This window comes from Eucyclogobius newberryi, unplaced genomic scaffold (genome assembly GCF_026437365.1).
Source record: "Eucyclogobius newberryi isolate DKJ021-1_F unplaced genomic scaffold, fEucNew1.0.hap1 SCAF_5, whole genome shotgun sequence".
Classification (NCBI taxonomy): Eukaryota; Metazoa; Chordata; class Actinopteri; order Gobiiformes; family Gobiidae; genus Eucyclogobius; species Eucyclogobius newberryi.
In genome coordinates this window covers 3,369,826-3,386,316 of record NW_027316167.1, presented here as the reverse complement: position 1 = coordinate 3,386,316, position 16,491 = coordinate 3,369,826, and the positions used below count along the sequence as shown (strand labels likewise).

Below are 16,491 nucleotides of genomic sequence, written 5' to 3'. Positions count from 1 at the left end.
AGTCCTCCAAGTCCTACAGGTCCTCCAGGTCCTCCAAGTCATCCAAGTCCTCCAGGTCCTCAGAGTCCTCCAAGTCCTCCAGGTCCTCCAGGTCCTCCGAGTCCTCCAAGTCCTCCAAGTCCTCCAAGTCCTCCAGGTCCTCCAAGTCCTCCAGGTCCTCCAGGTCCTCCGAGTCCTCCAAGTCCTCCAAGTCCTACAGGTCCTCCAGGTCCTCCAAGTCATCCAAGTCCTCCAGGTCCTCCGAGTCCTCCAGGTCCTCAGAGTCCTCCAAGTCCTCCAGGTCCTCCAAGTCCTCCAGGTCCTCAGAGTCCTCCAAGTCCTCCAAGTCCTCCAGGTCCTCCAAGTCCTCCAGGTCCTCCAGGTCCTCCGAGTCCTCCAAGTCCTCCAGGTCCTCCAAGTCCTCCAGGTCCTCCAGATCCTCCGAGTCCTCCAAGTCCTCCAGACTTTGTAAAGGTTGAATTTTAATCTCACGTTTCATAATGACCCATCCCAGGTAAACGGATGTTAAAATCTAATTTAGCTTTTGCTGTTGAGGCCCTGCGACAAGTTGGCCACTGTCCAGGGTGTACCCCGCCTAAGGCCCGAAGTCACTGGGATAGGCTCCAGTCACCCGCGACCCCGAAAGGGACCAAGCGGTAGAAAAATGGATGGATGGATGTTGAGGTTGTTTGGTTTCTTGGGACAATCATCCAATCAGGAGGCAGAATAAGCCTCACATGAGAAACCAGTTGTATCTAATGTCAAATATGGCTCTACATCACCCATTCTGTGCCCGCCGTGCATGTTCTGTGCCCGCTGTGCATGTGGACTCACCTGTATGCTCCTTGGCGTGCTCCTTCCTCCAGGTTCTTGGCCACAGATGAGCTCTGCACCTGCTCCGCTCTTTTATAATGTTCCTAGAGCGTTCTTAAAGCCTTTAATCCACCAGACCTTGACGATCTGGTTGTTTTTCTTGTGTTTTGACTCAGAAAAGAGGGTTTTCCTCCTACACACGAGTGTCATCGAGAGGAACATCTGCGCTCACCCGATCAGAGAGTTCCATCAACACACATTTAGAGATGGACAAAATCATTTAGAATATAAAGGATGAATAAAGAAATGATTAAATGATGTATTGTCTGTATATTTATTCTGCTGTGCTGATTTTAAAATAAAAACTGAACTAACCTGTGTTTTTTGTCATTTTCTGTCATTTTCTGCCATTACACCTGTTTACAAAAACACTTGACGTTGCATTCTATATATACGTTTATTAAGTGTGTCTGTTTTGGCCGTGGCTACAGAGCCATGGCGTGGTCAAATAGCCTCATGGCTAACCCTAACCCTGACCTTAACCCTAACCTTGACCTTAACCTTGACCTTGACCTTAACCCTAACCCTGACCTTAACCTTAACCCTAACCCTGACCCTAACCCTGACCTTAACCCTAACCTTGACCTTAACCCTGACCATAACCCTTACCTTGACCTTAACCCTGACCTTAACCCTAACCCTGACCCTAACCCTGACCTTAACCTTAACCCTGACCTTAACCCTTACCTTGACCTTAACCCTGACCTTAACCCTAACCCTGACCCTAACCCTGACCTTAACCTTAACCCTGACCTTAACCCTAACCTTGACCTTAACCCTGACCATAACACTTACCTTGACCTTAACCCTGACCTTAACCCTAACCCTGACCCTAACCCTGACCTTAACCTTAACCCTGACCTTAACCCTAACCTTGACCTTAACCCTGACCTTAACCCTAACCCGGCGCGGTCAAATAGCCCAGCAGTTTCGGCCGCGCCGCGGCTCTGTATTATATTGAAGTTCATGTATGTTAGCCTTTAGCTTAGCGACAGTGTCGCCTGCTCTCGCTGTGAAGTCTGTTTCATTTACTTTTATTTGAGCAAAACTGCTAATGTCCACGAAGAATGAACGCCAAGATCTTCTATGGCAACTGAAACTAGAAGGCGCTATTATGAAAAGGCCTTATAGGCACAATGAGCCAATCCTGGGCTAGTAAAGACATTTGTCTAAGGACACGGGACGCTGAGACGTTTGTCTAAGGACATGGGACACTGGGACATTTGTCTAAGGACAGGGGACGCTGGGACAAGTCCGTATGAACAACATTTAATCTCTTTTTATCGTCGCCCTTTGAGGAAACTAAGATAAGATAAGCCTTCGTCCCACAATGGGAAACTGCTGTTGTGATTTTGGGCGTTGAAATAAATTGAATTGCTAAATATAGTTCTGGCTCGGCCAATTTCAACCTAAGACCTTGTCTCGGGTCATACACTTTAAAAACACAGAGGCACTTCCTGAATAGCACGATCACAACATGCAGATGTCAGAATCTTCAGCTGTGAAGAGGAAACTTTACTCAATCATGACAAATGAAACAAAACTACACAAATTCTGCTTCTGTTTGAAGAACATTATGCAACATGATCTCGTGCTGCGAGAACGAGGACACAGTTTGGGCTCTGGCGCTCATAACACCCCCGGGATTTCAAAACAGATCAATCATGACAAAAATGCACTTTTTGTTCTTGGAGCATAAACTGTTGTGCGTTGTGTTTTCACAGTTTGTCCTTTCTTTGGGCCCCTACACACAAAGCACAGCCCGACTATGAGACGGCACTATTGCGTCCAGAGGGACTCTGCGTGGACATGATGGATGAGTGCCCTCCAGTGGTCGCCCTCTGCAGTGATGAGGCAGCGGCCCCTTCACACTCTGCACCTTTACGCAGCAGTTTTATACCAGACACTCTTTATTTAGCGCTCTTCATTCATTCTGTAAATATGTGGAAGGAAGTCTCTGTTCTAGCCACAGATGCCCTGGGGCAGACGGACTCACTTTGACTCATCGCGCGTGAAAACTGACTATTGTTGTGATCTGGGATATTGACAAGGTCGTGGGTGTTTGTGTCGCAGATGATCACTCGCCCAACCAGACAAACGTAAAACACGTGAGTAATAAAGGAATCGTACTCTCAGAATGTTGAGAATTGTAATTTCAGCCGGACTAAAACCATAAGAACACATTTCACATTTTCATTGGAGTAGAAAGTGCAGAGGAGTTATGTACATGCCACAGGCGCTCGGTGACTGGGCGAGCGCGCACTTCAACCTTCAAATGCACAATGACCAAAACGTATTTAAAGACAAATTAAACGCCCAAATGTAATTAAAAGTCCATGAAATAAAATACTGTTAGTCCATAAAATCAAGCGGGCCAGAAAAGGCTGATGTGGGTTTAGTGTATTTCCTGTACACAGAGCCCCCCAGAGCAGAGACAGACCATGGGCTGTCTGAACAGAACTGCAGAGGACACTTTTACTCCAGTCATATTTAGTTTGAACAGTCACTTACAGTTTATAATTGTTACATCATTAATTACATGGTGAATTGAAGTCTTGGGTTCAAAACAGCTTGAACATCCAATGAACAGCTGCATGGTCTTCAGGAGAACGGGTAAACATAAACAAGCGAGCCGTATATTATTATGCATATGCAAATATAGCCTCATTTCAATCCACTTCACCACTTTTATTTTGTCCAATTAAAGCAAACGCCAGTGAAACTCTAATGAAGCCGTGTTTGGGCAAAAAACGAAGAAAAACTAAGCTCTATTGAACTGTCCTTTTGCCATAACTCACCCAGTAACTCGCTCAGTAACTCGCCCAATAACTCGCCCAGTAACTCGCCCAATAGCTCACCCAGTAACTCGCTCAGTAACTCGCCCAATAACTCGCCCAGTAACTCGCCCAATAGCTCGCCCAGTAACTCGCTCAGTAACTCGCCCAATAACTCGCCCAGTAACTCGCCCAATAGCTCACCCAGTAACTCGCTCAGTAACTCGCCCAATAACTCGCCCAGTAACTCGCCCAATAGCTCGCCCAGTAACTCGCTCAGTAACTCGCCCAATAACTCGCCCAGTAACTCGCCCAATAGCTCACCCAGTAACTCGCTCAGTAACTCGCCCAATAACTCGCCCAGTAACTCGCCCAATAGCTCGCCCAGTAACTCGCTCAGTAACTCGCCCAATAACTCGCCCAGTAACTCGCCCAATAGCTCACCCAGTAACTCGCTCAGTAACTCGCCCAATAACTCACCCAGTAACTCGCCCAATAGCTCGCCCAGTAACTCGCTCAGTAACTCGCCCAATAACTCGCCCAGTAACTCGCCCAATAGCTCGCCCAGTAACTCGCTCAGTACCTCCCCAGTAACTCGCCCAATAGCTCGCCCAGTAACTTGCCCAGTAACTCGCCCAATAACTCGCCCAGTAACTCGCCCAATAACTAAATTCGCCCAATAACTCGCCAAATAACCCGCCCAATAACTCGCCCAATAATTCACCCAATAGCTCGCCCAATAACTCGCCCAACAACTCGCCAAATAACCCGCCCAATAACTCGCCCAATAACTCGCCCAACAACTCGCACAATAACTCGCACAATAACTCGCCCAACAACTCGCACAATAACTCGCACAATAACTCGCCCAATAACTCGCCCAGTAACTCGTCCAATAACTCTAACCCGAGCTCATGTGGTCATTATGGGCACTTCTCTGACCCGAGCTCATGTGGTCATTATGGGCACTTCTCTGACCCGAGCTCATGTGGTCATTATGGGCACTTCTCTGACCCGAGCTCATGTGGTCGTTATGGGCACTTCTCTGACCCGAGCTCATGTGGTCGTTATGGGCACTTCTCTGACCCGAGCTCATGTGGTCATTATGGGCACTTCTCTGACCCGAGCTCATGTGGTCATTATGGGCACTTCTCTGACCCGAGCTCATGTGGTCATTATGGGCACTTCTCTGACCCGAGCTCATGTGGTCATTATGGGCACTTCTCTGACCCGAGCTCATGTGGTCATTATGGGCACTTCTCTGACCCGAGCTCATGTGGTCGTTATGGGCACTTCTCTGACCCGAGCTCATGTGGTCGTTATGGGCACTTCTCTGACCCGAGCTCATGTGGTCGTTATGGGCACTTCTCTGACCCGAGCTCATGTGGTCGTTATGGGCACTTCTCTGACCCGAGCTCATGTGGTCGTTATGGGCACTTCTCTGACCCGAGCTCATGTGGTCATTATGGGCACTTCTCTGACCCGAGCTCATGTGGTCATTATGGGCACTTCTCTGACCCGAGCTCATGTGGTCATTATGGGCACTTCTCTGACCCGAGCTCATGTGGTCATTATGGGCACTTCTCTGACCCGAGCTCATGTGGTCATTATGGGCACTTCTCTGACCCGAGCTCATGTGGTCGTTATGGGCACTTCTCTGACCCGAGCTCATGTGGTCGTTATGGGCACTTCTCTGACCCGAGCTCATGTGGTCATTATGGGCACTTCTCTGACCCGAGCTCATGTGGTCATTATGGGCACTTCTCTGACCCGAGCTCATGTGGTCATTATGGGCACTTCTCTGACCCGAGCTCATGTGGTCGTTATGGGCACTTCTCTGACCCGAGCTCATGTGGTCGTTATGGGCACTTCTCTGACCCGAGCTCATGTGGTCATTATGGGCACTTCTCTGACCCGAGCTCATGTGGTCATTATGGGCACTTCTCTGACCCGAGCTCATGTGGTCGTTATGGGCACTTCTCTGACCCGAGCTCATGTGGTCGTTATGGGCACTTCTCTGACCCGAGCTCATGTGGTCATTATGGGCACTTCTCTGACCCGAGCTCATGTGGTCATTATGGGCACTTCTCTGACCCGAGCTCATGTGGTCGTTATGGGCACTTCTCTGACCCGAGCTCATGTGGTCGTTATGGGCACTTCTCTGACCCGAGCTCATGTGGTCGTTATGGGCACTTCTCTGACCCGAGCTCATGTGGTCATTATGGGCACTTCTCTGACCCGAGCTCATGTGGTCATTATGGGCACTTCTCTGACCCGAGCTCATGTGGTCGTTATGGGCACTTCTCTGACCCGAGCTCATGTGGTCATTATGGGCACTTCTCTGACCCTAGCTCATGTGGTCATTATGGGCACTTCTCTGACCCGAGCTCATGAGGTCATTATGGGCACTTCTCTGACCCGAGCTCATGTGGTCGTTATGGGCACTTCTCTGACCCGAGCTCATGTGGTCGTTATGGGCACTTCTCTGACCCGAGCTCATGTGGTCGTTATGGGCACTTCTCTGACCCGAGCTCATGTGGTCATTATGGGCACTTCTCTGACCCGAGCTCATGTGGTCATTATGGGCACTTCTCTGACCCGAGCTCATGTGGTCATTATGGGCACTTCTCTGACCCGAGCTCATGTGGTCATTATGGGCACTTCTCTGACCCGAGCTCATGTGGTCATTATGGGCACTTCTCTGACCCGAGCTCATGTGGTCGTTATGGGCACTTCTCTGACCCGAGCTCATGTGGTCGTTATGGGCACTTCTCTGACCCGAGCTCATGTGGTCATTATGGGCACTTCTCTGACCCGAGCTCATGTGGTCATTATGGGCACTTCTCTGACCCGAGCTCATGTGGTCATTATGGGCACTTCTCTGACCCGAGCTCATGTGGTCATTATGGGCACTTCTCTGACCCGAGCTCATGTGGTCATTATGGGCACTTCTCTGACCCGAGCTCATGTGGTCATTATGGGCACTTCTCTGACCCGAGCTCATGTGGTCATTATGGGCACTTCTCTGACCCGAGCTCATGTGGTCATTATGGGCACTTCTCTGACCCGAGCTCATGTGGTCGTTATGGGCACTTCTCTGACCCGAGCTCATGTGGTCGTTATGGGCACTTCTCTGACCCGAGCTCATGTGGTCATTATGGGCACTTCTCTGACCCGAGCTCATGTGGTCATTATGGGCACTTCTCTGACCCGAGCTCATGTGGTCATTATGGGCACTTCTCTGACCCGAGCTCATGTGGTCGTTATGGGCACTTCTCTGACCCGAGCTCATGTGGTCATTATGGGCACTTCTCTGACCCGAGCTCATGTGGTCATTATGGGCACTTCTCTGACCCGAGCTCATGTGGTCATTATGGGCACTTCTCTGACCCGAGCTCATGTGGTCGTTATGGGCACTTCTCTGACCCGAGCTCATGTGGTCATTATGGGCACTTCTCTGACCCGAGCTCATGTGGTCATTATGGGCACTTCTCTGACCCGAGCTCATGTGGTCATTATGGGCACTTCCGCCTCATCAAACATCCAGGCTCAACAGGATCAGATCAGACGATGTTTCCAAATGTGGCGTGAACTGTCACCTCCCCCTCTCTCTCCCTCTCTTCTCTTGCTCACCCCCTCTCTCTTCTCCCTCCCTCCTCTCTCCCCCTCCTCTCTCACCCTCTCTCTCTCTCTTCTATCCCCTCTCACTCTCTCTCCCCTCTCTCCTATCTCTCTTCTCTCTCCCTCTCTCTCTTACTCTCCCTCCCTTTATCTTTCTCTCTGTCCTGTCTCACCTGCCTCTTTCTTAACCTTTCCTTCCCTGTCTCTCTCTATGGCTCTTTATCTCTCTCTCTCACTCTCCCTCCTTTCTCCCTCTCTTCTCTCTCTTCTCTTGCTCTCCCCCTCTCTCTTCTCTCTCCCCTCTCTCCCCCTCCCTCCTCACCCCCTCTCCCCCCCTCTCATGTTTATGAGCTAGGGTAAAGGGATTATGGCGTGGTTTGTGGCCTCTCCGGCAGGTTCCTCTCTGCTTGTGCTTGCGTGGCCGGCGGCAGCACAATGGAAAGGGCCCCGTCTCATCAGAGGCTGTAATAAGAGCCTTCAGAGGCAGATGTAATCCAATGATGCGTGGCTCATGGTTCATGGGACGCAGGGTCTATGGTGTGGCTATTGAAGACTTGTTATAAACAGTTCAGGGTGTGGTCAGCAGGTGGCGCACGGCCCTAGAACGTCAAATCTTCCACTTGCTGTTTTCACGCTCTGCTGCTTCTTCCTCTCACACTTCCCGGTCAGCGGCCCACGCACAGGTAAATACACGACTTCTCCAGCTTAAATTGCTTTACGTTGCCTCCAGTGGCGTCGCCAGGAATGAGATATTGGGTGTGACTCCACAGATGTTGATGTGCTCGAATATTTAACAAAGTAGTAACAGGAGAGACTAAAGAGGCTCCTTAACAGACGTCAGTAGATCTTCAGCTGGAGCTCAGGCCTCTGTGTTTTATCTCCTATGTTTTGTCTTAAAGTCAAATGCCACTCACCTCCTTAAGACGGGGGCATGATGAGGAACATGATGAGGAACATGATGAGGAGCATGATCAGGAACATGATGAGGAACACGATGAGGAGCACGGTGAGGAACACGGTGTGGAACACGGGAACATGATGAGGAGCATGACAAGGAGCATGACGAGGAGCATGACAAGGAGCATGATGAGGAGCATGACGAGGAGCATGACGAGGAGCATGACGAGGAACATGACGAGGAACATGATGAGGAACATGATGAGGAGCATGATCAGGAACATGATGAGGAAGAGGTTGAGGAACACGATGAGGAACACGATGAGGAACACGATGAGGAGCACGATGAGGAACACAATGAGGAGAATGATGAGGAACATGATGAGGAGAATGATGAGGAACATGATGAGGAACATGATGAGGAGCATGACGAGGAGCATGACGAGGAGCATGACGAGGAGCACGGTGAGGAGCATGACGAGGAGCATGACGAGGAGCATGACGAGGAGCATGGTGAGGAGCATGACGGGGAGCATGACGAGGAGCATGACGAGGAGCATGATCAGGAACATGATGAGGAACATGATGAGGAGCATGATGAGGAGCATGATGAGAGCACGATGAGGAACACGATGAGGAGCATGATGAGAGCACGATGAGGAGCACGAGGAGGAACACGATAAGGAACACGATGAGGAGCACGGTGTGGAACACAGGAACATGATGAGGAACATGATGAGGAACATGGTGAGGAACATGGTGAGGAACATGATGAGGAACATGATGAGGAACATGGTGAGGAACATGGTGAGGAACATGATGAGGAACATGGTGAGGAACATGATGAGGAACACGATGAGAGCACGGTGAGGAGCACGGTGAGGAACACGGTGAGGAACATGATGAGGAGCATGATGAGGAACATGACGAGGAGCATGACGAGGAGCATGACGAGGAGCATGACGAGGAACATGATGAGGAACATGATGAGGAACATGACGAGGAACATGATGAGGAACATGGTGAGGAACATGACGAGGAACATGATGAGGAACATGGTGAGGAGCATGGTGAGGAGCATGATGAGGAGCATGATGAGGAACATGGTGAGGAGCATGGTGAGGAGCATGGTGAGGAGCATGATGAGGAGCATGATGAGGAGCATGATGAGGAGCATGATGAGGAACATGATGAGGAACACGATGAGGAACATGATGAGGAACATGATGAGGAACATGATGAGGAGCATGATGAGGAGCATGATGAGGAACATGATGAGGAGCATGATGAGGAGCATGATGAGGAACATGATGAGGAACATGATGAGGAACATGATGAGGAGCATGATGAGGAGCATGATGAGGAACATGATGAGGAACATGATGAGGAACATGATGAGGAACATGATGAGGAGCATGATGAGGAGCATGATGAGGAACATGATGAGGAACATGATGAGGAACATGATGAGGAGCATGATGAGGAACATGATGAGGAACATGATGAGGAACATGGTGAGGAACATGATGAGGAGCACGGTGAGGAACACGGTGAGGAACATGATGAGGAACATGATGAGGAGCATGGTGAGGAGCATGATGAGGAACATGATGAGGAACATGATGAGGAACATGATGAGGAGCATGATGAGGAGCACGGTGAGGAACACGGTGAGGAACACGATGAGGAGCATGATGAGGATCATGATGAGGAGCATGATGAGGAGCATGATGAGGAGCATGATGAGGAGCACGGTGAGGAACACGGTGAGGAACACGATGAGGAGCATGATGAGGATCATGATGAGGAGCATGATGAGGAGCATGATGAGGATCATGATGAGGAGCATGATGAGGAGCATGATGAGGAGCATGATGAGGAGCATGATGAGGAACACGATGAGGAGCATGATGAGGATCATGATGAGGAGCATGATGAGGAGCATGATGAGGAGCATGATGAGGAGCACGGTGAGGAACACGGTGAGGAACACGATGAGGAGCATGATGAGGATCATGATGAGGAGCATGATGAGGAGCATGATGAGGAGCATGATGAGGAGCATGACGAGGAACATGATGAGGAACATGATGAGGAACATGACGAGGAACATGATGAGGAGCATGATGAGGAGCATGATGAGGAGCATGGTGAGGAGCATGATGAGGAGCACGGTGAGGAACACGGTGAGGAGCATGATGAGAAACATGATGAGGAGCATGATGAGGAGCATGATGAGGAGCATGATGAGGAGCATTTACGCTGACGTCAGGCCAAAGTCACACATTTTCTCTGAATCTTTTTCTACAATCGCTAATGAAGGGCCCCCCGATAGACTCCCCGGCTTCTGGAACCGATCCTCACGGAGAACTACATGCACTACCTCCTCAGACCACCAGGCTCCTCTGCTGTCCTGAATTCATCCATTTTCCCAAAAATCTAATCTCCCACATTTAGCCTTAAGTGAGTGGATGGAATTAGACATGGAATTGAAGACCACAGCAGAGCAGCCGACATGGAGCATAAAGTCTGATGTCAAAAGCAAATCTCTCTTTGCTTTGCGTCTTCCTGAGGAGCATCTCTGCCTCTGCTGGTGATCTGACCATTTCTGACCTTCTAAAGTCGGAGGAGTCGCTGGGAAAGAAAACACAAGCCTCAGTTTTCTCGTCTTGAATTCCTCACAGATGTAGTGGGACGTTTGTCATTCTTGTTGAATCTTGTCTGGAATATGTTGGGTGACTACTCGTTTGCCTTGGTATTGAGGTCTCCTTTAGCGTTTGCAGCCGTCATGACGCGCTCCTTCACACGATTGTTAAGAAACCTGATTATCTGGCCTTGTGGTTTATCAGCAGCTGGTCTTTTCCGGCCCAGATGATGTGCTCTTTCTACTGCGATGGGGAGACAGCAACTCCAGGATGACCTTCTCAAGGAAACTTTAGGGGTCGTCCTCTATTTTCCCTCTGGTAGTCTCACAAGTTGGATGTTAGTCCTACGCGATCTGGAATCCATATTCAGGATCTTACTTTTGCCTCCACCTTGGCCCTTAACTTCCGTAACTCTGTGCCAAAGATGGATGAGAGTCAAAACGTTTGGTTTTTCTAAAAATAGATTCCAGATGATACGACTTTTTTTCTACCAAGGGACATATGAGGGATTACACCGTCTTCTTTCATTAGGAATGGACTTCCCTCTTTTCATCTTTGATATGATTGGGTTTTGGGTTCAGTGAGTGTTTTTGGCACAAACCTTTTTGTTTTCCATTTTATCTTGTCATGTGTTTCGTGTTTCTGTGGTTCATGTGTTTGCATGTTGGGTTTGAACTTGAAAGGTAGAAAAATCAGAATCAGAATCAGAAAGAGGTTTATTTTTTATTGTCAGTGAAAATAATTCACAAACATTCAATCCAATTTATTTTGTAACGCCTGAACAATTAGAAGCATTAGCAGGAGCATTAGAGCCCAACACTGTGTGTCAACACGTGCACAACAACCACCGTCTGGCTCCGCTCTGTAGCCCCGTGGCCAACACGATGAGGCCGCCGCGATGAGGCCGCCGCGATGAGGCCGCCGCGATGAGGCCGCCGCGATGAGGCCGCCGCGATGAGGCCGCCACGATGAGGCCGCCACGATGAGGCCGCCACGATGAGGCCTTAAATAGGCCCTCCTGCCATCACCTTGACAGGCTACAGTGCCACACAGTATCTGGTGGTGCAAGTACCTTTGGAATAGACTATTGGAGGCAGGAAAAAAGGCCATCATTAAGAAATGGCTGACCTCACCACAATCAAGGACTGGACTGACATAATATGTCCAGGGTAAAGGTCAGCTATGACCCAACCACATTGAGTCCCTGAGATGCACAGGTCCTGGAGCGGTCACTCCAGCAGAGCACACGCTGCAGAGTGACAGCGGAGGAGGTCAGGCAGAGAACTGCACTATGACCTCTGGCTTTCCTCAGGAAGTACATCTTCTGCTGGGTCTGACCAATGAAGAGCTGATGGGAGTCCATGGTGGTGAGGGGGGTCAGGGGTGATGTGACCCTCCTGAAGTCCACCTCCACTGTCTGCTGAGCATTGACCTCCAGGTTGTTATGGAGGAGCACATTGCGCATGCTTTTAGAGATGAGGGAAACCTACACAGACACGGGGAGAACATGCAAACAGAAGGCCTCATGCAGCCTGGGAGTTGAACCCAGGACCTTCAGCAACATGCCAGGCCTCATTTAATGTATCAAGCCGCTGTGTCCTGAACCTCAGAACATTCCATCCTGATCAAATGCAAATAAAACAAAACATAGCAACATGAAATAATCAATAAAAGTAACAAATATTTTAAAATACCTAAAAACACAAAACAAAACTTATTTTCTTTAGAAACTCAGAGCTCATGTCAGTCCTCACGTCACGAGCGCGTGCAGTTCCACCGCGCGTCCACCAGGCAGTGCCCGTGCGCCGCTCCATTCTCCACCACACACTTTCCCTCTCTCCATCCTCACCACCACCACCTCCACCACCACCTCCACCACCATCACCATGGGAGGGCATCGGCACCACCGCGGGCCCGCCACAGTGTACGCGCGCGCAGGACTGGCACGTTACTCCACCCCGCGCACCTGACTCCTCCATCCACGCGTCTCTCCTCCATCCACGCGTCTTTCAAGTCCAGCACCAGCACCAGACGACGCGACAGAGACAGAGAGAGACACAGAGGGACAGAGACACTGAGAGACAAACAGACAGAGACAGAGACAGAGACAGAGACAGAGCTCCTTCTCCTCCGCGTGAGAAAGTGCGTCAGACTTGCGCGCCTCCTTCTTCCCTGGATAAGGAGGAGGAGAAAGAGGAGGAGAAAGAGGAGGAGAAAGAGGAGGAGGAGGAAGGGGGAGATTGTTTTGGAGGGGGGGCGAGGGGGGTTCACGGTGTACGTCGTCGCTGCTTCTCCAGAAAGCAGGACGCGTTGACCGCTTTCCACCTGTAAGTCATTGTGAGCGTCACGTGACGCGCGGCGCAGGAGAAACAGATCGTTGTGTCTTTAATGTTCTAACCCATTCTCTCTCTCTCCCTCTCTCTCTCTCTCTCTCTGTCAGGCGAACGGAACCGACTGGAGAGCCAGGACACATCGCCCTCCCTCCGGTTTCAATGTTTTAAAATGGCATCCGGGATTTAGCGTGAGGAGCAGCGGGACGAGCACCTGACGTGACGCCGAACCCGCTCCAAATGTTTTTACTGTTTATCATTTGGTGATGTCATAAACGGGCCGAAGTCCGGAGCCGGAGCCGGAGCTGACCGTGGTCGTGGTCGTGGTCGTGGTCGTGGTCGCGGTGGGCAGCTGCACTCGCGCCTGATTGGTTGGATTATAATACCTGCTCCTGCAATTTTGTCTTTTACGCGCGGCCGCTCCGCGCTCCGCGTCAAGTGGATCTGAGCTGAAGTTCTTTGTGGCTCAGTCTGGAGCACGTCACGTGGATGTTAAAATGGGACTAAACTTAAAGCCTCAAGAGCAAGAGGAGTTCTGGTGATTTGGCCTTGGATTACCGCGTGGCCGCGTGACGTCCTGTGGAATAGAATCATAATTATACTAATAATAAGACTGTTGCTGCTGTAAAGTGTCTCACACATGTTCAGGTCAGGGGGAGGGGGGGCGCGCGCCTGAGGAGCCCGCTCTGGTCCCGGGGGGGAGGGGGTGGGGGGCATCTGAGGGCCCCTGCTCCTCAGCTTGAACATGGCCCCGCTCCCGTGCGGTTGAATCTCTGGCCTTGTCTCGTGCGGCGGCAGCATGATTTGCTCTGTTTTCCGCACTCCACTGATGCTGCCGCCCGCTTGCGCGTTGCCTTGGTAACTAGGCCGTCTCTCCAGCTGTAGCGCGCGCTCCCACAGCCTCAGCAGCCATGGAGTTTGCGATGGTCGGCGCAGACAGCCACGTGCCCTATTACGCGCACGCACGCGCGCGTGAAAGAGAGCGCGAGCGGGAACGGCAGTCGCGTGCGGCAGCGGCGGCTCAAGCGGCGGCTTCTGACGGAGGCGGCGAAGGCTCTGCCGCTGCCGCGTCCGCTTCCTCTGCCGTTCATCACCTCAACAACCACCAGCACCGCGCCGCGTCCTCCACGCGCTCCTCAGAGCTGCACAGAGCGCGGAAACAACGCGCGCGTGGCGGCGGCGCAGGGCGCTGGAAACTCGGAGGAGACTTGCGTCACTCTGAACTGGCGCTGCTCGGGTCCGAGGAGGACGTGATGATCCCGGAGGAGGAGGAGGAGGAGGAGGAGGAGGAGGAGGCGCAGGGTGAGGAGGAGGTGCAGGATGGAGGAGAGGAGGACCGGGAGCCCGAGCCGCGCGGCCCCAGGAGAAGACTCCAGAGCTTTGTGTGCAACATGGAAGACGAGGAGGACAGCGCGTCGGACCGGAGACCGCAGTCCGGCTACGAGAGCGTGTACGGCTGCGGCTGCTGCTGCGAGCGCGTGGTCATCAACGTGTCCGGCCTCAGGTTTGAGACTCAGCTCAAAACTCTCTCTCAGTTCCCCGACACGCTCCTGGGGGACCCGGACAAACGGACCCGCTACTTTGACCCATTGAGGAACGAGTACTTTTTTGACAGGAACAGACCGAGCTTTGATGCCATTCTTTATTATTATCAGTCAGGAGGGCGTTTAAAAAGACCGGCCAACGTCCCCTTTGACATCTTCTCCGAGGAGGTCAAGTTCTACGAGCTGGGAGACGAGGCCATCCTGAAGTTTCGGGAGGACGAGGGTTTTGTGAAAGAGGAGGAGAAGCCGCTGCCGGAGGACGAGTTCAAGCGGCAGATCTGGCTCCTGTTCGAGTACCCGGAGAGCTCCAGCCCGGCCCGGGGCATCGCTGTGGTGTCGGTCCTGGTCATCGTTATCTCCATCGTCATATTCTGTCTGGAAACGCTGCCGGAGTTCAGGGACGAGAAGGAATACCTCCAGCCGCGCGGCAACTCCACCCAGCCCGACGCCGGCTTCACCCCGTTCAACGACCCCTTCTTCATCGTGGAGACCGTGTGCATCATCTGGTTCTCCTTCGAAATCAGCGTGCGCTTCTTCGCCTGTCCGAGCAAGCCGGCGTTCTTCAAGAACATCATGAACTCCATAGACATCGTGTCCATCTTGCCTTACTTCATCACGCTGGGCACGGACCTGGCGCAGCAGCAGGGCAACGGGCAGCAGGCCATGAGCTTCGCCATACTCAGAATTATCCGGCTCGTGCGTGTCTTCCGGATTTTCAAACTGTCCCGGCACTCGAAGGGCCTCCAGATCCTGGGCCACACGCTGCGCGCGAGCATGAGGGAGCTGGCGCTGCTCATCTTCTTCCTCGTCATCGGAGTCATCCTCTTCTCCAGCGCCGTGTACTTCGCCGAGGCGGACGAGCCCACGTCGCAGTTCACCAGCATCCCCGACGCTTTCTGGTGGGCCGTGGTTACCATGACGACGGTGGGCTACGGCGACATGAAGCCCATCACCGTGGGGGGCAAGATCGTGGGCTCGCTGTGCGCCATCGCCGGGGTGCTGACCATCGCGCTGCCGGTGCCGGTCATCGTCTCCAACTTCAACTACTTCTACCACCGCGAGACGGACAACGAGGACCAGGCGCCCGCCGTGGAGAGCGTGCCGCCCGGGTGCCCCTACTTCCCAGACTTCCTGCGTAAGTTCAAAGGCTCGCCGTCGGGCTCGTCGCTGGGGGACAAGGCCGAGTACATGGAGATGGAGGAAGGCGTGACCGAGTCGCTGTGCGGCCTGGACAAAAGCCCCGGCAAAGGCAACGGCACCGACATCATCAGCAGGAGAAACAGCACCGTCTCCAAATCCATCCAGACTGACGTGTGACCCGGAAGGCGCCGCCGCCCCTCTCTCTTTTCTTTCGTTAAACGTTTGTCAGATCCCGCAGCCGCCGCCGGTGGTCGCCGTGTGGTGGGGCGCCGTGTGGTGGGGCGCCGTGTGGTGGGGTGCACACCCGCGTCGCACGAGCAGAATCAGGACGGAGCGGACGTTTCAAATTCTGTTTTAGACGTTTCTTCCAGCGCCGAAAGCACATCGTTACTATCCCTGATTTATTCGTTTGTATCGGGTTCAGAAAAACCCGCACAGCCCAGCACAAATGTAAAGAGATGAGCGAAGGGAGAGACATACGGCCAAATGAACCAAGAGACTTAGTTACAGTGATTAAAAGTGATGGAAATACAAGTAGGATATTATATGTGACTGCAAATGTCCAAATTTAAATATAAAGATCACAAGACGCTCCTGGAGGAAACGGGGGTGAATAACGGCGGACGACACGTGTGGGTAAAGTGGGACAGTGGGACGGTGGGTAAAGTGGGACGGTGGGTAAAGTGGG

The 16,491-nt window shown here is 51.9% G+C and overlaps 1 protein-coding gene across 1 annotated transcript; it reads left to right on the top strand.

Annotated features, from left to right (window-relative positions):
* Positions 1-14,013: 14,013 nt before the first annotated feature.
* On the top strand, positions 14,014-15,983 carry kcna4 (potassium voltage-gated channel, shaker-related subfamily, member 4). The gene has a single exon (XM_072464488.1). It carries the CDS (start codon positions 14,031-14,033, stop codon positions 15,978-15,980), a length of 1,950 nt encoding a protein of 649 aa, XP_072320589.1. The 5' UTR covers positions 14,014-14,030; the 3' UTR covers positions 15,981-15,983.
* Positions 15,984-16,491: the final 508 nt, after the last annotated feature.